Source organism: Salvelinus fontinalis, chromosome 24 (assembly GCF_029448725.1).
Source record: "Salvelinus fontinalis isolate EN_2023a chromosome 24, ASM2944872v1, whole genome shotgun sequence".
Lineage (NCBI taxonomy): Eukaryota > Metazoa > Chordata > Actinopteri > Salmoniformes > Salmonidae > Salvelinus > Salvelinus fontinalis.
In genome coordinates, this window is record NC_074688.1 from 40095818 (window position 1) to 40118054 (window position 22237).

General features: G+C 44.9%; 1 protein-coding gene across 1 annotated transcript; it reads right to left on the reverse strand.

Annotated features, from left to right (window-relative positions):
• Nucleotides 1–8676: 8676 nt before the first annotated feature.
• Nucleotides 8677–13251, reverse strand: LOC129822669 (extracellular calcium-sensing receptor-like). Its single transcript, XM_055881027.1, has 11 exons — nucleotides 13022–13251; nucleotides 12621–12912; nucleotides 12185–12427; nucleotides 11925–12023; nucleotides 11446–11761; nucleotides 11191–11363; nucleotides 10806–11036; nucleotides 10038–10161; nucleotides 9750–9943; nucleotides 9350–9628; nucleotides 8677–9229 (listed from the first exon to the last, which is right to left on the reverse strand). Exons 1-11 carry the CDS (start codon nucleotides 13249–13251, stop codon nucleotides 8801–8803), a joined length of 2610 nt encoding a protein of 869 aa, XP_055737002.1. The 3' UTR covers nucleotides 8677–8800.
• Between the last annotated feature and the right edge of the window lie 8986 nt (nucleotides 13252–22237).

Sequence of the window (22237 nt, forward strand, 5' to 3'; positions counted from 1 at the left end):
CTCACAAAAAAGAAACTCGAGGAGACGGGTGACATGGAGGGCCGAATGAACCCCTGTCTCAGAGCTTCCGTGACATATGTCTCCATAGCCAACGTCTCCTCCTGTGACAAGGGGTACACATGACTCCTGGGAAGTGCAGCGTTCACCTGGAGGTTTATCACGCAATCCCACCGTCGATGAGGTGGTAATTTAGTCGCTTTCTTTTTACTAAAAGCGATAGCCAAATCGGCATATTCTGGGGGAATGCGCACAGTGGAAACCTGGTCTGGACTCTCCACCGAGGTGGCACCGATGGAAACTCCCACACACCTACCTGAACACTCCTCTGACCACCCCTGAAGAGCTCCCTGTCTCCAGGAAATGAGGGGATTGTGAATGGCTAGCCAAGGAACCCCCAACACCACTGGAAACCCAGGTGAATCAATAAGGTAGAAACTAATCTGCTCCCTATGATCCCCCTGTGTTACCATGTCCAGCGGAATCGTGGCCTCCCTGATCAGCCCTGGCCCTAACGGTCGGCTATCTAAGGAGTGCACAGGGAAAGGAGGGTCTATCTGCACCAACGGAATACCCAACTTACGGGCTAGACCGCGATCCATAAAACTCCCAGCTGCGCCTGAGTCTACGAGTGCCTTATGCTGGAGAGAAGGGAAAAACGCAGGGAAAAAAATAACCAAAAACATGTGACCGACAGGAAGCTCTGGGTGAGTCTTGTGCCTACTCACCTGGGGTGATCGAGGAGTATTCCGCCTGCCATCTCCACTCCCAGAGGCGCTCCTCCAACACCGGTCAGAAGTGTGTCCTCTCCTGCCACAATAGGTGCAAGAAAAGCCACCTCCTCTGGCCCCCCTAGATGCAGCCCCTCCCAACTCCATCGGGGTTGAAGCGGGAGGACTGGGAGGGGGAACTGACAGGACCCCCTCTGAACGCCCGCGGGCAGCTAGCAGGTTGTCCAGTCGTATAGACATGTCAATTAACTCATCGAGAGAGAGTGTAGTGTCTCGACAAGCTAGCTCCCGACGGACGTCCTCCCGAAGGCTACATCGATAATGGTCCATCAGGGCCCTGTCATTCCACCCCGCGCCAGCAGCCAAGGTCCGGAACTACAAAGCGAAGTCTTGCGCACTCCTCGTCTCTTGTCTGAGGTGGAACAGTCGCTCACCCACCGCTCGGCCCTCCTGAGGGTGGTCAAATACGGCCCGAAAGCGGCGAGTGAACTCTGGGTAGTTGTCTCGAACCGAGTCTGGGCCGTTCCAGACCGCATTAGCCCATTCCAGGGCTCTACCTGTCAGACAGGAGATGAGGAGGCTAACACTCTCCTCTCCAGAGGGAGTCGGACGAACAGTGGCCAAGTAGAGCTCCAACTGGAGCAAAAACCCCTGGCACCCAGCCACCGCTCCATCGTACTCCCTTGGGAGCGCAAGACGCAATGCGCCCGAACCTGATGCTGACGTTGATGGAGAAGGTTGCGCCGTCTGGGAAGGAGCTGGGGTAGTAGTCGGGATACCACTCCTCTCCCATCGTTCCATCCTCTCCATCATCATGTCCATTGCCGTCCCTATCCGATGGAGAACGGCGGTGTGATGATGGACACGCTCCTCCATCGATGGGAGAGGGGTGGTTGCTGCTTCTGCTGACTCCATTATGGGGTGCGGGCTTCTGTAACAATTCCAGTGGTGGAAATAAGAGTCAGGTGCAGAGAGCAGGAATCTCTTCAACGAGTGGAATTTATTTCCTTACAGAAATCACCTACAAACCGGTGACGCCACACTAAACACTGGGCGCGTAAAGAGAAATGTCCAAAGTAAATTGAATCACAAAAATCCACTAATACACACCACAAACACGAAACAGAAAAACAAGCCCGCACAAAAGGGAGCGGGCAAACTGGGTTTAAATAACCCCTAATCTAAACACACAACAGGTGAAACAAATTAGACCAACTAAAAGGAAAACAGAAAAGGGGATCGGTGGCAGCTAGTAGACCGGAGACGACGACCGCCGAGCGCCGCCCGAACGGGAAGAGGCACCATCCTCGGCGGGACTCGTAACAAGGGGTGTGTGTGTGTACTGCTGAGACAGAGAGCGCTGCAGCTGATGCAGGCAGATGAGTCATGACAGTGCGAGGAGACCAGCACGTCGTGACAAGTGATGTGAGATTCAACAACCAACACTAGCTAGCTACATAGCTAGCTAGCTACAGTTTCTCTTCCCTCAAAAAGGTTTGTTGCCTCTTTTCTTTGTTTCCTTAACGCTCCGAGTCCTACCAATCACTACAGCCAACACAGCAAGGGAGAGATACTGAGAATGAATCATCCAACAGTTTCAGAGAAAGTGAAGAGAGGAACGAACAATGTTCTTTCTCTCTGGGTATGTAGCTAGCTAACTAACATTTGCCAGAAAGTTGAAGTCAAAGGAGAGAGAGAGAGAGAGAGAGAGAGAGAGAGAGATGTGCTGTGGAGCAGAGTTGAGGACAGAGGAACCAATTGGATACGCTCACTTACTGGCTAGACACAATTCTACCGTCAGAATGCCAGGTAAATGTGCAAAATATGGCCGAAAATACAGCAAAGACTGGGAAAGAGAACAGGGTATAATACAATGAATTCAGAGCATCCCAGGAGATGACAGAAAAGCTTCCTGAGGCAAATCAGAAATCCAAGCCCACCACCCAGATCTAATTTCTCATTCACAAATGGAGAACACAAGAGAAATGCCAGGACATCGTTTGACACAGGAACTACATATGGGAATAACCCTGTAATTCTTCAGAATCTAAGGCGTTGAGTGGGGGGGTTCTAAACTAACATTACATGTTTTTAAGATGGTCATACTATGGGTCATTTAGCTATTTGATAAAAAACATGTAGGAACCCTTTAGCTATAAAAAAATATAGAACAAATGTATTTGATAAAATATGGATTTTGGCCTTTACTACTAAAGCCCACGAAAACGTATTGAATAACACTTTCATTAAAAAAAACTAAATGGACAGGCAAAAAATAAATGATAAGAAACAGAATTTGGCACGTCGACGGTACCGGTTTTTACCTGGGGGTCGTAGAGCAAAACGGAGAACACCAACGTGTTCGTGAGAGACACCTCTTTCCAAGAAGTTACAGTTTTTTAGGTCAAACAGAATGGACGCTACAGACGTTTACCTGAGAAGACCGATTTTCGGGATGTCTCATGGTCTGACAAACACCACTCTAGCTCTGCCAACTTTCACCGCAGATGCGGAAGTGTGACACTGGCGGATGTGGTGGACACGCATCCAATGCCACTCCAGCATTGCAACTGTAGATCACCTGGGATGTTTTGTTGAATATATTGCAAAGAACGGAATCAATATTCACAGGAAAAAAATGCCCCAAACTTGCAGTTATAGGGCCTGCAGTGCATGAGTTAGTAAGATGGCGCCGGAGAGGAAGGCAGACATTTTACATGTCCCCAACCTATTGTGTGTTTTTGTTTGTTTATTTATTTGCGTTGTTTGTAACTTTTTTTTAAACTTATTTTGTACACAATGTTGCCTCAACCGTCTCTTGTGACCGAAAATAACTTCTAGACATCAGGACTGTGATTACTCACCACGGACTAGCGGAATCCTTTTTTTACTTTCACAACTCTGACGGGCCCGATGCGAAGGATATGCTTCTTCCTCGGGAACAGGCCCAGATCCCCATGATTTGCGTGAGGAGGAGGCAGAGAAAATGGGGCCAAAGGGCGGACTGCCTTCTGAGAATTTGTAGGCAATCGAATAAACCCCCACTTCCCTCCATTCTGCTAGCAAACGTGCAATCTTTGGAGAATAAAATTGACGAGCTACGCGGAAGATTAAACTACCAACGGGACATTAAAAACTGTACATCCACACACAGAGACTCATACAAAGCTCTCCCTCGCCCTCCATTTGGCAAATCTGACCATAATTCTATCCTCCTAATTCCTGCTTACAAGCAAAAATGAAAGCAGGAAGCACCAGTGACTTGATCAATAAAAAAGTGATCAGATGAAGCAGATGCAAAGCTACAGGACTGTTTTGCTAGCTTAGCCTGTCTAGGATCAGCGTGCCGCTAGCGGCACCCCCCCCCCCCCCCCCACTGAAAAACCAGTGCTGCGAAATTCAAAAAAAATATTTTTTTTAAATATTTAACTTTCACACATTAAAGTCCAATACAGCTAATGAAAGACACAGATCTTGTGAATCCAGTCAACATGTCCGATTTTTAAAATGTTTTACAGGGAAGACACAATATGTAAAGATGTACATCTATTACCTAAAAACACATTAGCATAATCCACCATCTTTTATTTGTCCACCAACACCAGTAGCCATCACCAATTCGGCTAAACTAAGATATTTATAGCCCCTAACCAAGAAAAAAACTCATCAGATGACAGTCTGATAACATATTTATGGTATGGGATAGGTTTTGTTAGAAAAAAGTGCATATTTCAGGTAGATGGCATAGGTTACAATTGCACCCACCGTCACAAATGGAATAGAAAAACTACTTAGAGCAACGTGTTTACCTACTTACTAATCATCAAACATTTCGTAAAAATACACAGCATACACGAATCGAAAGACACAGATCCTGTGAATACAGACAATATTTCAGATTTTCTAAGTGTCTTACAGCGAAAACACAATAAATCGTTATATTAGCATAGCACATAGCACATAGCAGCCCAGCATTGATTCTAGCCAAAGTGAGCGATAAAAGTCAACATCGCCAAAAGATAACCTTCTCAGAATTCTTCCGATGACACTCCTGTAACATCATATTACACAATCCATATAGAGTTTGATCGCAAATGTTTATATTTAGCCACCAAAATCATGGTTAGACAATGTGAAATGTAGACAAGCTGGTCAGAAAATGTCCTTGCGCCACTTAGACAGTGATCTACTCTTATACATAAATACTCATAAACGTGACTAAAAAATATAGGGTGGACAGGGATTGATAGACAATTTAATTCTTAATACAATTGCGGAATTACATTTTTTAATTTATCCTTACTTTTCAATACAATTTGCGCCAAGCGAAGCTACTTCAAAAAACATGGCGTCCTAAGCCACTAAAATGTTTCGACAGAAACACGATTTATCATAATAAAAATGTCCTACCTTGAGCTGTTCTTCCATCAGTATCTTGGGCAAAGGATCCTTTCTTGGGAGTAATCGTCTTTTGGTGGAAAGCTGTCCTCTTGCCATGTGGAAATGCCAACTGCGTTCGGGATGAACTGAAAAGCGTGCCCAGCTATTCACATCGTTTCAAAAATAAATGTCCCAAAATCGCACTAAACGGATATAAATTGCTATAAAACGCTTTAAATTAACTACCTTATGATGTTTTTAACTCCTATAACGAGTGAAAAGATGACCGGAGAAATATAACAGGCTAAACTAACTGCTTGGAACAGGAGCGGGTCGGTGTCCAGCACGCGCGTTACGCACCAAGGAAAGACTTGCTAGCTACAGGGTTTTTTAATTTATAGGGCCTGTGAACGCGCAATCGACCCCATTGGAATCGTCATCACGTAAAGGCATCCAGGGGAAGACGTAAGAAGTGTCCGTATAGTCATAGCAATAACAGTGCCCTTTTAACTGACTTCAGAACAGTGGCCAACATTTCTGAAATTTGACTCCATGTCAGGGAAATTGCTGTAGAATGGGCTCTGTTCCACTTAGAGACAAAATTTCAACTCCTATAGAAACTATAGACTGTTTTCTATCCAATAATAATAATAATATGCATATTGTACGATCAAGGATTTTGTGGGAAGCCGTTTCAAAAATTACCCAATTAGCATAAATAGTCTAAACAGCGCCCCCATCCCCAACAGGTTAGACTGGACTACGTTCCGGGATTCCTCCGATGGCATTGAGGAGTGCACCACATAAGTCATTAGCTTCATCAGTAAGTACATCGATGACGTCGTCCCTACAGTGACCGTACATGCCCTTACCTGAAGACATGGATAACAGGCAGCATCCGCACTGAACTAAAGGCTAGAGCTGCCGCTTTCAAAGAGCAGGACTCTAACCCGGAAGCTTACAAGAAATCCAGCTATGCCCCCCGACGAACCATCAAACCTGCAGAGCATCAATACAGGACTAAGATCAAATCATACTACACCGGCTCTGATGCTCGTTGGATGTGGCAGGGCTTTCAAACCATTACAGACTACAAAGGGAAGCCGAGAGCTGCCCAGTGACATGAGCCTATCAGATGAGCTAAACTACTTCTATGCTCACTTCCAGGCAAATAACACTAAAACATGCATGAGAGCACCAGCTGTTCCGGAAGACTGTGTGATCACGCTCTCAGCAGCCGATGTGAGTAAGAACTTCAAACAGGTCAACATTCACAAGGCCGCAGGGCCAGGCGGATTACCAGGATGTGTACTGTGAGCATGCGCTGATCTTCACTGACATTTTCAACCTTCCCCTGTCTGAGTCTGTAATACCAACATGTTTTAAGCAGACAACCATAGCGCCTGCGCCTTAGAACACTAAGGCAACCTACCATCGAGAGCATCCTGACTGGTTGCATCACTGCCTGATATGGCAACTGCTCGGCCTCCGACCGCAAGGCACTACAGAAGGTAGAGCGAATGGCCCAGTAGATCACTGGGGCGAAGCTTCCTGCCATCCAGGAGCTCTATACCAGGCGGGGTCAGAGGAAGGCCCTAAAAATTGTCAAAGACTCCAGCCACCCTCTTCACAGACTGTTCTCTATGCTACCGCACGGCAAGTGGTACTGGAGCACCAAGTCTAGGTCCAAGAGGCTTCTAAACAGCTTCTACCTCCAAGCCATAAGACTCCTGAACATCTAATCAAATGGCTACCCAGACTATTTGCGTTGGCCCCCGACCCATTCCCCATCTTTACACCGCTGCTACTCTCTGTTGTTGTCATCTGTGCATAGTCACTTCAATAACTCTACCTAAACGTACTGTACATACTACCTCAACAAACCGGTGCTCCCGCACATTGACTCTGTCTCGGTATCCCCTGTATATAGTCTCGCTATTGCTGTTTTACTGCTGCTCTTTAATTACTTGTTACTTTTATCTCTTATTCTTGTCCATATTTTTTGGGTTGTGGCCTCGTAAGTAAGCATTTCACTGTAAGGTTGTATTCGACGCATGGGACAAATAAATTTTGATTCTATTTTGTGATTTGATGAGTAACCAATAAAGGACATCGGGAGTCTTACTCATTGATTACTGATGAAAGTACTGATGTCACGACTGAGAAGCATCTGGGTGTTCTGACAAAACACCACAGCAATAATCTCTTTCAAATCATAAGCACATTTGGAGGAATAATAATCATTCCAGCTGCTGATTCACTGACCTTTGCCAATGCTTTGTTCAAGTTTCTTGATGACAATAAACTGCATCAGTCTAGCCACAGATGGCTTGCACACGTACGGCAAAAACAGTTCCGTCCTGACAAAACTTCAAGAGCACAATCCGAATAAGGTCTACATTAAATGTGTTTGTCGTTCCCTGCAACTGTGTGCCTCCAAAGCAGTTTATGTTGTTCCACAAAAGGCTGAATATCTTCTGTCACAAATACATGGGTTTCCAATGCCATCCAGCAACTCTCCAAATATGAGAACATACAGTGCATTCGGAAAGTACTCAGACCCCTTGACTTTTTGCACATTTTGTTAGGTTCCAGCCTTATTCTAAAAATGACTAAATCTTTTTCCCCCTACGTAAATCTACACACAATACCCCACAATGACAAAGCAAAAAGAGGTTTTTAGAAATGTATGCAAATTTATATTTAAAAAAAACTGAACTATCACATTTACATCATTTTCAGGCCCTTAACTCAGTACTTTGTTGAAGCACTTTTGGCAGCGATTACAGCCTTGAGTCTTCTTGGGTATAAAGAGGGAGTGATGGGGAGTGGAGAGGTTCCCACAGTGGGTAAGCAGACAGAAAAATGTTTTTGTTTTCATTTTGGTTTACGAAGAGGGACACACACACTCATACACACACACACACACACACACACACACACACACACACACACACACACACACACACACACACACACACACACACACACACACACACACACACACACACACGCGCACACACACGCGCACACAAACACACACACACACGCGCACACACACGCGCACACACACACGCACACACACACACACACACACACACACACACTGACTGGGTGACGAAGGAATCATATGTAGGAATGGTGTCAGACTCAATACTAACTCTTCCAGCATGAGTAGACACTACGTAATCTTTATTGGTATTGTTCATATAGACGTGTTTCATTCTGACACATTATAAGAACACATACTAATATTAACAAAGTAATATAGTGAAGGTAAAGCAGGAAATGAATGTTAAAACAGAATTGACATTCCCCTGTTGAAATGAATATCAACGAGCCCTAAATCACGATATGACTATGAGTAGGTTAATATTTGTCCATCATATGTTTCTCATTGGTTTCTAATTGGACATCATGTGTTTCTTGGTGGTTTCTAATTGGACATCATGTGTTTCTTGGTGGTTTCTAATTGGACATAATGTCTTTCTTGGTGGTTTCTAATTGGACATCATGCATTTCTTGGTGGTTTCTATTTGGACATCATGTGTTTCTTGGTGGTTTCTAATTGGACATCATGTGTTTCTTGGTGGTTTCTAATTGGACATCATGTGTTTCTTGGTGGTTTCTAATTGGACATCATGTGTTTCTTGGTGGTTTCTAATTGGACATCATGCATTTCTTGGTGGTTTCTATTTGGACATCATGTGTTTCTTGGTGTTTCTCTCTGGTCTCAGAAGGATGATGAAACACTTTGGAGCAAACAGACAGAACAGCAGCCCAAAGCTGGAGGCCAGGATGGCAAAGATCTCTACAGCTACTGTGTACTTCCCAGGAGAGCTGACGTAGGCAGGGATGAAGGAGATCCACACGGCACAGAATATCAGCATGCTGAAGGTGATGAACTTGGCCTCGTTGAAGTTGTCTGGGAGTTTCCTGGCCAGGAAGGCTAAGAGGAGACAGAGGGAGGCCAGCAGGCCGATGTAGCCGAGCACCAGAGAGAAGCCAACCACAGAGCCCACCTCACACTCCAGGACGACCCTCGGCCCCCGACCCTCTCTGTCCCCCCTCTCAGCCGGTTGGGGTGGAGCTAGGGCCAGCCACAGTACACAGATCAACACCTGTGGAAGGGAAAAGAGGTGGAAGAAAAACCCAAGCACGATCACCATAATAACAAATAATATGCTCAATGAAGGAAACAATTACATTCCAATAGAATATAGTAAAAACTAGATTTTCACCTGGATGAGTGTGCAGAGTGAGATACCCATCCTCTGCTGGGTGGGGCTGAAGTATCTCATCAGGTTCTCTCCAGGCAGAGTGGCCCTGAAGGCCACCAGCACCACCACAGTCCTGCTGAGCAGACAGGAGATGCAGAACACAAAGCTTATACCAAAGAGGGTGTGTCTCAGCATGCATGTCCAAGGCTTCGGCCGGCCAATGAAAACCAGCGCACACAGGAAGCAGAGCTTGAGTGACAGCAGAAGCAGGAAGCTGAGCTCAGAGTTGTTGGCTTTCACCTGTAAAGAGACAGAGAAAGATAAATTAGAATGAGGGATGTCAGAAATCACATCCTTATATGACATCCTTAATCTCATCTCTGTCCAGTACCTCTATATATGATCATATGATTCAACTCACCAGGGCCGTGTGACGGTGGTAGAGGAAGGTGGCCAGGGCACCGGCTGTCAGTGTTGCCCCGGAAACCGAGATGACAGACAGGATGACGCCCATGGTGTCGCTGTAGGAGAGGAAGTCCACCAGCTGGGGGATGCAGGCCGTACGATCAGGGTTGGACCAGAACCGCTCTGGACACCTAATACACTGATCTGACCCTGATAGAGAAGGAAGAAAAATGAGGAGTCCAAATCAGGACCAATCAGGATTGAGGCAAAATATGAATTGGAATCAGATCCCTAGATAGACTACCTGTTGTGTTGCTGATCTCTCCCTCAGCGCAGGACAGACAGTCAAAGCAGCAAACAGGCCTCCCCTTCTGTACCGCATGCCTGGTACCAGGGGGACAGTCAGCACTGCATACAGACACAGGGACCTACCAGAAAGCGGAGAGGACGATGTCATCATCATCATCATTGCTATTATCATCATTATTACACAGACAGGCTCGCTGGGCCCCTCTGGGGACTATGTCAGGAATATGACCACACAAATATCTCACATTCAGTGTAATTTAACTCCGGAGTTGCTCTGCAGTCTAAGACACTGCATATGAGTGCAAGAGGTGTAACTATTGTCCCTGGTTCGAATCCAGGCTGTATCACATTCGGCAGTGATTCAGATCATCATTATTGCTATCATCATCATTATTACACAGACAGGCTCGCTGGGCCCCTCTGGGGACTGTCAGGAATATGACCACACAAATATCTCACGTTCAGTATTATGTTGATGATAGAGCTTTCTGTCTGAGATTTCGTCCAACTGTTATTTATTTGGTATTTTTTTCAGCTTTCTCTTTTCTGTATGTCTTCCTCAGGGTGATTAACTCAATAAAGCTCACACACACACACACACACACACACACACACACACACACACACACACACACACACACACACACACACACACACACACACACACACACACACACACACACACACACACACACACACACACACACACACACACACACACCCACCTCTCTGCCTCAATGAAACTAAACGGAACAGTTCTCACCTCATCTCCGCTGCCCCCACCCCACACCACTTTATCCATGTCGATGTGGAACTGGTCTTCCGAACCCTCAGAGGACAGAAAATGTCCAACCTGGACAAACTCTGCTGTCCCCTCGGGGGTCACATGCCAGTTGATGATGTCATAAGAGGCAGGCGGATCACCATTCATGTCGAAGTGGAAAGATTCCCCCACAGGAGTACTGAAGTTCACCCCCCTCAGATAATGAACAATCTCAAAGAGAAAAGGGCATTGGAACAGGATTAAGAGTTAGAACCAGTTGTGGCTTTTGTTCTTTAGTATTCAAACCTTACAAAGTGTTTCACTGTATCCTGACTGGAAACATTAGTGTTGTTAACTTGAAAACAGATCAACATGTTATTCTCACCTGGCTGGGCTGAAGCTTCCTGATATCAGGGCACTGTCCACCATTAAAGACTCCGTCCCCTGGTCGACAGGCCACCATATCCTGTATGGCGTAGGCGATGGCGTACACAGCCTTGTACACATTATAGCTGGCTCTCAGCTGAGACACGTCAGCATACAGGCTCTCCCCCTCACCTAGGATTGACACTTCATTTTACTGAGATAACATTGGGAATCTGGACAAAAAACAGAGATTTAGGTGTAAAGTCTCCCTCACGTATGACCTCTGACCCAGTGCACTGTCGCCTGGACAGCAGTGTTACGCTGAGGTCAACCCCCAGAGAACACCCAAATATCTCTTCCCACAATTCCCACACGAAGGGGTCGGACTTCTGGTAGTCCCCGTCTGGATGGAGGCGTGTTAGGAAAGTCCCCAAGCCGGGAATATCAGCTTTCTTCAGGGCAAAACCGATTGTCCCGGCAAGAGAGGGCAGGTTCTTTGGGGCGGCAATAGAAGAGAAAGTGACCCAGGCCTCTGAGGCAATCCACTGCTTATCTGTAATGTTCTGGCGGACAACCTCTTCCATCAGGGCCTGGAGAATCGTTAAAAAGATCAAGATGGTCAAGCTGAAATGCATGATTATCAGTTAGGAAATGATTGTGTCTATAAAGGGCATCAAGACATGGTAAGACACAAGGACACTGCTACAGCTGTGTTACAAATCATTAACAATACTCTGACCGGTAACTGCTCACCCCTGAATGACCCGCAAATCCTACAAATGCCACCACCACTCTGGCAGTAGATCCTCTGATGGTGTTCACAATGTGCCTGATCTTTCTCTTAGACGGTAACTTGGGGATGACCATCAGTGAGAGAAAGGGAATAGAGTCAGAGAATATCAGATACAGCGTTTATGTTAGATTAGAAGAGAGGGGGAGTCAGAGTGAAAGAGAGAGAGAAAGATAGAGCAAAAGAGAGAGTTTATTGTCAGATCATCAGAGTGAGGTCGTACCTTGGGGAGGACCTCAGAGTAGGCGACACACACCCCAGATCCCTGGAGCTCTTGGAGAAGCAGCTGAACCCCAAACTTGCCATAGTCACCATCCTCTGACACCAGTCCCACCCACACCCATCTCAGCAGACGCAGCAGCTTGGCCATGCCCCGAGCCTGGAAGGCATCACTGGGTACCGTACGGAAGAACGAGGGGTACCTCCAGTTGTCACTCAAACATGCACAAGTGGCAAAGTAACTCACCTGGGAGAGAACCCAAAGAGAGTGAGAGAGAGAGAGAGAGAGAGAGAGTCAATGATAATTATAATTTGTAAGAGGCAGAGAGCAGAGGAAGAAGGAAAGTCAACGTTAGAGAGAGAAATCTAGAAAGAGATTGAAATGTAATGTGAAAAGAGGCATCATCTCATCCCAACCTGTAGTCCCACCCCTGCCTCACCATGGGTAAATCAAACGGCCCGAGGGTCTGTGCCACCACCATGGAAGCTGAGGAGCGGGCATCTCCGATGATGACGGGAACCTCGGGGGTTGTGCCACACTCTGTGCCCACCACGGAGGCCTCCTTGCCGGTCACCATGGCTAGGGCTGCCCCCAGGGTGGTGCCCTCTGACCGACATGTGTCAGAAGCCAGGAACCCCAGGGTGAGGTTAGGCAGGAGGGCTGGGTCACGGTTAATCTCCTCCACAGCAAAAATCATAGTCTGGAGCCAACGGTAAGCACGCTGGTTGAAACTGACAGACGGATGAAAGGATAAAACAGAGAAATAGGAGGTAACTGAATACAGATTACTGTTAGGTGAAAACACAATGACAAAAAGCTGTTATCACACAAGCTGCATACATTGTACAGGTAGCATTTCCATTAATGCTCCTGAACTCCTGCTCTGGCAGAGGGGCTTCCACATGGATGGGGAACAGGCCCCCAATAACCACATCTCCTGCCCGATAAACACTGCCAGATACTGGCTTAGCTATCAGCCGACAAGCCCCCTCTCCAACTCCATCGAGACCCCAGACAGACCCAGGGACATGGAGACAGTAGAGCAGCCACAGCCAGCCACAGAGGCTCATCACCTGGAGAGAGACAAGGCCGAAGACTGGGAGAGTTCCGTCACCTGTTGGAGAGAGACCAAACAAAGACCTTGCAGACAGAACACTCTGTAGACAGAAAGACATGATCAAAAAGTGCTTTCAATGAAGAGATACACCATACAACACAGACACCTGTAACCAGACGTGAAAAAACAGCAATTGACACACAAAACCTTGTTCTACCTCTGCCCTACCTGGCAACAGTAAACCTTATCCTGGTGAGACAGACAGACAGAGAGAGAGGATGAGTGTCTGTCAGTCTGGCATCTCCTGCAGTGTGAGAGTGAAAGAGGGAGAGGAAGAGGAGAGAAGGGGAGCTGCTGATATAGGGAGAAATGAGCCCCCGGCTAAAAAACAAGCACACGGCCACCAGGGGGTGCTTGTAGGGAGGGAGGGGCAGGAGGGGGTTAATTGGGGACTTATTATTGGAGGATAACTTGGGGAGCATGTAATTGAGGGTAATTGGAGGAAGCCTGTGAGGGTGATGTTATTGAAGGTAATGTGTAGTACAGGAGATACAGTATCTGTTCTTCAACAACATCTGATGGATCCATTCAGACAGATATTACATCATACTGTACTATTTTTATTTTACCTTTATTTAGCTTGGCAAGTCAGTTAAGAACAAATTCTTATTTTCAATGACGGCCTTGTGGGTTAACTGCCTTGTTCAGGTGCAGAACGACAGATATTTACCTTGTTAGCTCGGGGATTCAATCTTGCAACCTTTCGGTTACTAGTCAAACGGTCTAACCACTAGGCTACTTGCCACCCCTATTAAATCCCCACACCAGTAGAAATCCACTTTTTCAAGCTGAAAGATGCCTAGAGTTTACCCATGATGTTGCACAATGATTTAAGGTTAGGGGGGTGGGGTTAGGCAAGGAGGGGCTAGGGAGGTGGGGTTAGAGAAGGGGGGGCTAGGGTGGTGGGGCCAGGGTGTTGGGGCTAGGGAGGTGGGGTTAGGGAGGTGGGGTTAGGGAAGGGGGGGTATAGGGTGGTGGGGCTAGGGAGGTGGGGCTAGGGAGGTGGGGTTAGGGGTGTGGTGTTAGGGAGGTGGGGTTAAGGAGGTGGGGTTAGGGAAGGGGGGGCTAGGGTGGTGGGGCCAGGGTGTTGGGGCTAGGGAGGTGGGGTTAGGGAAGGGGGGGTATAGGGTGGTGGGGCTAGGGAGGTGGGGCTAGGGAGGTGGGGTTAGGGATGTGGTGTTAGGGAATGGGGGGTATAGGGTGGTGGGGCTAGGGAGGTGGGGCTAGGGAGGTGGGTTTAGGGAAGGGGGGGTATAGGGTGGTGGGGCTAGGGAGGTGGGGCTAGGGATGTGGTGTTAGGGAGGTGGGGCTAGGGAGGTGGGGCTAGGGAGGTGGGGTTAGGGGTATGGTGTTAGGGAGGTGGGGTTAAGGAGGTGGGGCTAGGGAGGTGGGGTATAGGGGTATGGTGTTAGGGAGGTGGGGTTAAGGAGGTGGGGTTAGGGAAGGGGGGGTATAGGGAGGTGGGGTTAGGGAGGTGGTGTTAGGGAGGTGGGGCTAGGGAGGTGGGGTTAAGGAGGTGGGGTTAGGGAGGTGGGGCTAGGGAGGTGGGGCTAGGGAGGTGGGGTTAGGGGTATGGTGTTAGGGAGGTGGGGTTAAGGAGGTGGGGTTAGGGAAGGGGGGGTTAGGGAGGTGGGGTTAGGGATGTGGTGTTAGGGAGGTGGGGGGTATAGGGTGGTGGGGCTAGGGGTATGGTGTTAGGGAGGTGGGGTTAAGGAGGTGGGGTTAGGGAAGGGGGGGTATAGGGTGGTGGGGCTAGGGAGGTGGGGTTAGGGAGGTGGGGTTAGGGATGTGGTGTTAGGGAGGTGAGGTTAGGGAGGTGGGGTTAGGGATGTGGTGTTAGGGAATGGGGGGTATAGGGTGGTGGGGCTAGGGAGGTGGGGTTAGGGAGGTGGTGTTAGGGAATGGGGGGTATAGGGTGGTGGGGCTAGGGAGGTGGGGTTAGGGATGTGGTGTTAGGGAATGGGGGGTATAGGGTGGTGGGGCTAGGGAGGTGGGGTTAGGGATGTGGTGTTAGGGAATGGGGGGTATAGGGTGGTGGGGCTAGGGAGGTGGGGTTAGGGATGTGGTGTTAGGGAATGGGGGGTATAGGGTGGTGGGGCTAGGGAGGTGGGGCTAGGGAGGTGGGGTTAGGGAGGTGGGGTTAGGGATGTGGTGTTAGGGAGGTGGGGTTAGGGAAGGGGGGACAGGGAAGCGGAGGGAGGGGAGAATGGTTTACAGGGAGTTTTTTTTAATGGGAAACGACCAATGTATGAGTTTCCATCTTAGTTCTGCTTTTTGTTACACATCCATGAGCTTATCAACACAATAACAATTATTTAATTAATATAACAATGGCGATACTAGCAATTCTCTCTTGGAATTTGAAAGGGCTAAACTGTCCTATCTAGCGTACAAGTTGACTTGATATTCTGGCAAGAAACCATGGTGATATAGTAATGTTCCAAGAAACACACCTGCTCAGTAAGGAAGCACATAAAATGAGGAACCATTTGTACAAAATGGCTGGTTTTTCATCAGCCCCAAACAAAACTAAAGGTGTAACCATAATATTACAAAAGAAACTCAATCTCAAAGGCGAAGACCAAGAAGGCAGAATCACTTTCCTATAAATGCATCCATAATGGAAAGAACATTTTCATTATTAATGTTAATTCTACGAATTCATATAATCATACGCTTTTTTGGATTCTCTGAACAGCTTTTAGCTAGAATTTTTCTGAATTCCATCTGTTATTAGGACAGACATGAATGCCATTTTGGGCATGAAGGACAATTCTAATATGACCAACTACAATCCACATGCAACCAAAGCTCTCTAACATATACTCTCTGATTACAACCTCATTCATACCTGGTGAGTATGTCATCCAAATGCATAGGGGTACACTTTCTACTCAAACAGGCATAAAACACTTTTCCTGAATCGTTCTCCTGAATCGATTTTGCATTATTATATACACCTCTATTTTCTAAAATGAAGAAAACAGGATTGTAGAACCGTTTGTACAAAGTGGCTGCTTTTTCATCATGCTTTTTCATCATCCCCAAACAAAACTTAAGGATTGGCCCCTTTCTTTCAATTTTCACCTAAAATGACATACCCAAATATAGCTGCCTGTAGCTCAGGCTCTGAAGCAAGGATATGCATTTTTCTTGGTACCATTTGAATGGAAACACTTTGAAGTTTGTGGAAATGTGAACAGAATGTAGGAGAATATAACACATTAGATCTGGTAAAAGATAATACAAAGAAGAAAACAAATGTTTTATTGTATTTGTTTGTACCATCGTCTTTGACATGCAAGACAGAAACCATAATGTATTATTACAGCCCAGGTGCAATTTAGATTTCGGCCACTAGATGGCAGCAGCGTATGTGCAAAGTTTTAGACTGATCCAATGGACTATTGCATTTCTGTTCAAAGTTTGGTATAAAGACTGCCCAAATGTGCCTAATTTGTTTGTTAATAACTTTTCATGTTCAACACTGTGCACTCTCCTCAAACAATAGCATGGCATTATTTCACTGTAATAGCTGCTGTAAATTGGACAGTGCAGTTAGATTAGCATAAGGTTGGAAGTATCAAGAACATTTCCCAGGTCATAGACATATCTGATATTGGCAGAAAGCTTAAATTCTTGTTAACCTTTCTCGCCCCGGAACCGCTAGCGGAACACCCACAACATTCCGCTGCCTTCGCAGAGCTCGAAATTCCCAAAATATTTATTAACTTCCACACATTAACAAGTCCAATACAGCAAATGAAAGATAAACATCTTGTGAATCCAGCCAACAAGTCCGATTTTTAAAATGTTTTACAGCAAAAACACAATATATATTTATGTTAGCTCCCCACAATAGCCAAACACACAACACTAACCAAGAAACAACTTCATCACATGACAGTCTTATAACATGTTACACAATACATTTATGTTTTGTTCGAAAAATGTGCATATTTGAGGTATAAATTACAGTTTTACATTGCAGCTACAATCACAAATAGCACCGAAGCAGCCAGAATAATTACAGAGAGCAACGTGAAATACATAAATACTCATCATAAAACATTTATGAAAAATACATGGTGTACAGCAAATGAAAGATAAACATCTTGTGAATCCAGACAATATTTCCGATTTCTTAAGTGTTTCACAGCGAAAACACAATATAGAAATATATTAGCTTACCACAATAGCCAAACACACAACCGCATTCACTCACCGCAAAGATAGCTTTAGCAAAAACCAGCAATAAATATAAAATAAATCACTAACCTTGACCAACTTCATCAGATGACAGTCTTATAACATCATGTTACACAAAACATTTATGTTTTGTTCGAAAATGTGCATATTTAGAGCTGTAAACCGTGGTTATACATTGTGAAAATGTAGCAACTTTTTCCCAGAATGTCCGGATATATTTCTGACACTCACCTAATCTGACCAAATAACTCATCATAAACTTTACTAAAAAATACATGTTGGATAGCAAATGAAAGATACACTAGTTCTTAATGCAACCGCTGTGTTAGATTTTAAAAATGAACTTTACCATAACAAACAGCTCACGTTATAGCGAGACAGCGCCCGCAAAAAGTGCGGATAATAGGACTAAACATTTTCCACAGAAATACGAAATAACATCATAAATGGTTCTTACTTTTGCTGAGCTTCCATCAGAATCTTGTACAAGGAGTCCTTGGTCTAGAATAAATCGTTGTTTGGTTTTAGAATGTCCTTCTCTCCTGTCGAATTAGCAACCTTAGCTAGCCATGTGGCGCGAAGATGTCCATCTCCTCTCGACGCATAGAACGGAAAACTCCAAAAGACCCATTAAACGTTAAATAAACTGATGAAACTCGGTTGAAAAAACCTACTTTATCCTGTTTGGGCTGCAAGCCCGACGTCGGTACACATATGACAACATCCAGCTCAAGTGCAGGGCGCGAAATTCAAAAGATATTTTTTAAATATTTAACTTTCACACATTAACAAGTCCAAGACACCAGATGAAAGGTGCACATCTTGTGAATCAAGCCAACATGTCCGATTTTTTAAATGTTTTACAGGGAAGACACAATATGTAAATCTATTAGCTAACCACGTTAGCAAAAGACACCAATATTCTTACTCCATCAGTTTATGACTCCATCAGTAGCTATCACAAATTCGGCCAAATAAAGATAAAAATAGCCACTAACCAAAAAACAACCTCATCAGATGACAGTCTGATAACATATTTATTGTATAGCATATGTTTTTTTCAAAAATTTTGCATATTTCAGGTATAATTCATAGTTTACATTTCAGCTACAATCAGACATTGCACCGAAAGCAGCCATAATATTTACAGACACCAACGTCAAATACCTAATTACTCATCATAAAACATTTCTGAAAAATACATAGTGTACAGCAATTGAAAGACAGGCATCTTGTGATTCTAGACAACATTTCCGATTTATTAAATGTTTTACAGCGCAAACAAAATGTAGCGTGATATTAGCATAGCCACAATAGCCAGAAACACTTGGGCGCCCACGACCAGTCAACATGCACGACAGATATTAGAAATAGCATCATAAAATGTTTCTTACTTTTGGTGATCTTCTGTCAGAATGTTGGATAAGGTGTCCTTAGTCCAGAATAGTCGTTGTTTTGATCTGGAACGGCAAATATCCCTCTTCATTTAGCATGGGCACTTGCCAAGTGACACGGATTACTCCAACGTCAACAAAGTTAGAGAACGGAACACGGCAAAACTCCCGAAAAAGTTTCAATAATCTGATTAAACTATATTGAAAAAACATCCGTTACGATGATATGGTGACATGTATGAAATAAAATCTAAGACGGAGATGTTCGTCGTTCATAACGACAGCTAAACAGAAGGCATATCCATGTCCTCTTTCGCGCGCTCCAGAAACAGGATATGGACGGTCACGTCAAACAAAGAGCTTTTATTCCACCTCAGACCAAGATAGACACGAAATTTCTTCTCTCACCAAATCCTGACAACCAGGGGAAGGCGTAGGAAGTGTTTGTAGACTCCTACGTAACACGCCCATGTATAGGCATGCAGTTGAACAGAGCATAGATTTCTGACATTTCACTTCCTGGTCAGGAAAAGTGCTGCAGAAGGATTTCTGTTTCACTCAGAGAAATAATTCAAACGTTTTTAGAAACTAGAGAGTGTTTTCTATCCAATTGTAATAATAATATGCATATTGTACGAGCAAGAATTGAGTACGACGCCGTTTGAAATGGGCACATATTATCTGGCTACTCAATACGCCCCCTGCAGCCATAAGAAGTTATGATGTTTTTCTAATATGTATCAAATAAAAACAAAGCCGGAGATATTAGCCGTGTATACAGAACGCTTATCAGAAGACAATAGGAAGGTCCTTCCCGCGCCTAGGTAGAGAAAGGAAATTGTGGACACGTCATTCCAAGAGCTCTTGTTCGACCTCAGATCAAGCTAGACACCCCATTCCACCTTCCACTGCCTGTTGACATCTAGTGGAAGGCGTATGCAGTGCATGCAAATCCTTAAATATAAAGCAATTCAATAGGCAGGCCCTGGAACAGAGCATCGTTTTCAGATTTTTCACTTCCTGTCTGGAAGTTTGCTGCCAAATGAGTTCTGTTTCACTCACAGATATACTTCAAAGAGTTTTAGAAACTTGAGAGTGTTGTCTATCCAATAGTAATAATAATATGCATATTGTACGATCTAGAATAGAGTACGAGGCCGTTTAAATCGGGAACGATTTTTTCCCAAAGTGAAAATAGCGCCCCTACACACTAACAGGTTAGTCACATCAGCCTACATTAGCTCAACCGTCCCACAGGGGACCCAGCAATCCTGAAGAAGTGAATATCTATTGTCAAAATGAATATATTGCCACGGCTGAATTTCTGTAGTTCAATGTTTCCCATGTTTCCCCTTCTGTCGATAGGGATAAAATGTGCGGTTTCAAAATTCATATAAAAAACGTACAAAGTTGGAAAGACGTAGGATCCGTAACAAACTTTAAAATGAATTTCCAGGCACTAGCATTTCACCCCATCCTAAATGGATTTAGACATGATTGTTCCTCCCTCTAGCTCAGTATATAGAGAAGTATGGTGTCTCCTGTTGCCTTGGAAGAGGTGGTCGCCACTGATATATCGCTTAACCCTTGAACCGCTGGGCCTCAATGGAACCCCCTTCACGCTAATGAGCAGTCATTCTAACCGTAACATTCTAACAGTGTAGATAATATATTTAATATACGCAATCGCAAACATAATAATTTGGTTGTGTTTATGAAGGCCTTGGTTAATATTAGAATACAATGATTGAGACCACTGTGTTTTTGGGGACCTTCAATGATGCAGAAATGTTTTGGTACCCTTCCCCAGATCTCTGCCTCAACGCAATCCTGTCTTGGAGCTGTATAGGCAATTCCTTCAACCTCATGGCTTGGTTATTGCTCTGACATGCACTGTCAACTGTGGGACCTTATATAGACAGGTGTGTGCCTTTCCAAATCATGTCCAATCAATTGAATTTACCACAGGTGGACTCCAATCAAGTTTAAGAACATTTTAAGGATGATCAATGGAAACAGAATGCACCTGAGTTTAATTTTGAGTCTCATAGCAAAGGCTCTGAATGCTTATGTAATAATAGTATTTCTGTTTTTATTTTATTTTTTAAATAAATCTGCTAAAATATCTAAAAACCTGTTTTCACTTCATCATTATGCGGTATTGTGATGTCATTATGGGGTATTGTGAGGTCATTATGGGGTATTGTCTGTAGATTGATGAGGAAAATATCTAATTTAATCTATTTTAGAAAAAGTCTGTAACATAACAACATGTGGAAAAAGTTAAGAGGTCTGAATGCTTTCCGAATGCACTGTATGACCATTTTATAAATGGTATAATTGCATGATGTGATAGTATTTTGCCAACCGCGCTTCCTGTCTCCCCAAGACAAAGGATTTTCACCACTGACCTTTTGCTTCACTCCACGCTCAACTGCTTTGGTGTCACATCAACAATTATCTTGACTAACCGTTGCACCCGCACATTGACTCTGTACCGGTACCCCCTGTATTTAGCCTCACTATTGTTATTTCACTACTGTTCATGCAGTCTACATGTAGAGGCAAGTCAGACAATTTTACCCTATAATGCAATAATATATTGTAGTGACCATCAATGGTCATGACATGACAAAAGTGATCCGCTCAAACGTGCCCAGGCTCTCTCTCTCTCTCTCCCTCTCTGTTCTTCTCACCACCAGTCCCCGTAATCTTCTCAGTCACAATTGAATGTTTTGCATTAATTTCCCCCAAAGGAAATTGCTGACAGTATTTCAACGTCATTTCATGTCCTAGAGAGGAGATTCACATGTAGGTTCCACCTCGAAAGAATGATGAAGGCTACTTATACATGTTCAGGGATTGGGTGTGGGAATTTTCACGTGTGGTGGTGTTGGAGGGGTTGAAAACAAATCTTACTTAGAACTCAGCACTGTATGTGTGTGTATATTGTACAATCAATAACTGAGAGAGAGCCACAATATCACATTCATTTGAAATGTTAGTGGCCGCATATGTCTCTTATTGGTCGGGACGGCCCTGCACATGTGCTGCGTTTGGTGTTTAATATGGGAGTTGGAGACATTATGAAGAACATCTGTTATAAACCACGGCAACGCTGCCATGTTGATCTGAAAACTATATCAGTGTCCGACTTCCGGCTGTCGCAGATGCAACCTCCAGCAACTTCTCTCTTCAACGTTCGTCTACAGTCGGCTGCTTTCTCCTTAAACACACCCATTTTCTTTCTCTAAACTTTCAGTTGTCTCTGAGCTGTACCAGTGAAAGCAGGTTATGGTGGGGGATAATTACATGTAATTGAAGAATGACTGTGAC

Coding starts and splice junctions, on each gene's coding strand:
- LOC129822669 (XM_055881027.1), bottom strand. CDS start 13,251: ATGAGCCTCTGTGGCTGGCTGTGGCTGCTCTACTGTCTCCATGTCCCT. Junction 12,913..13,021: donor GGAAATGCTACCTGTACAAT/GTATGCAGCTTG, acceptor TCCGTCTGTCAG/TTTCAACCAGCGTGCTTACC. Junction 9,944..10,037: donor AGAGATCAGCAACACAACAG/GTAGTCTATCTA, acceptor CTTCTCTATCAG/GGTCAGATCAGTGTATTAGG.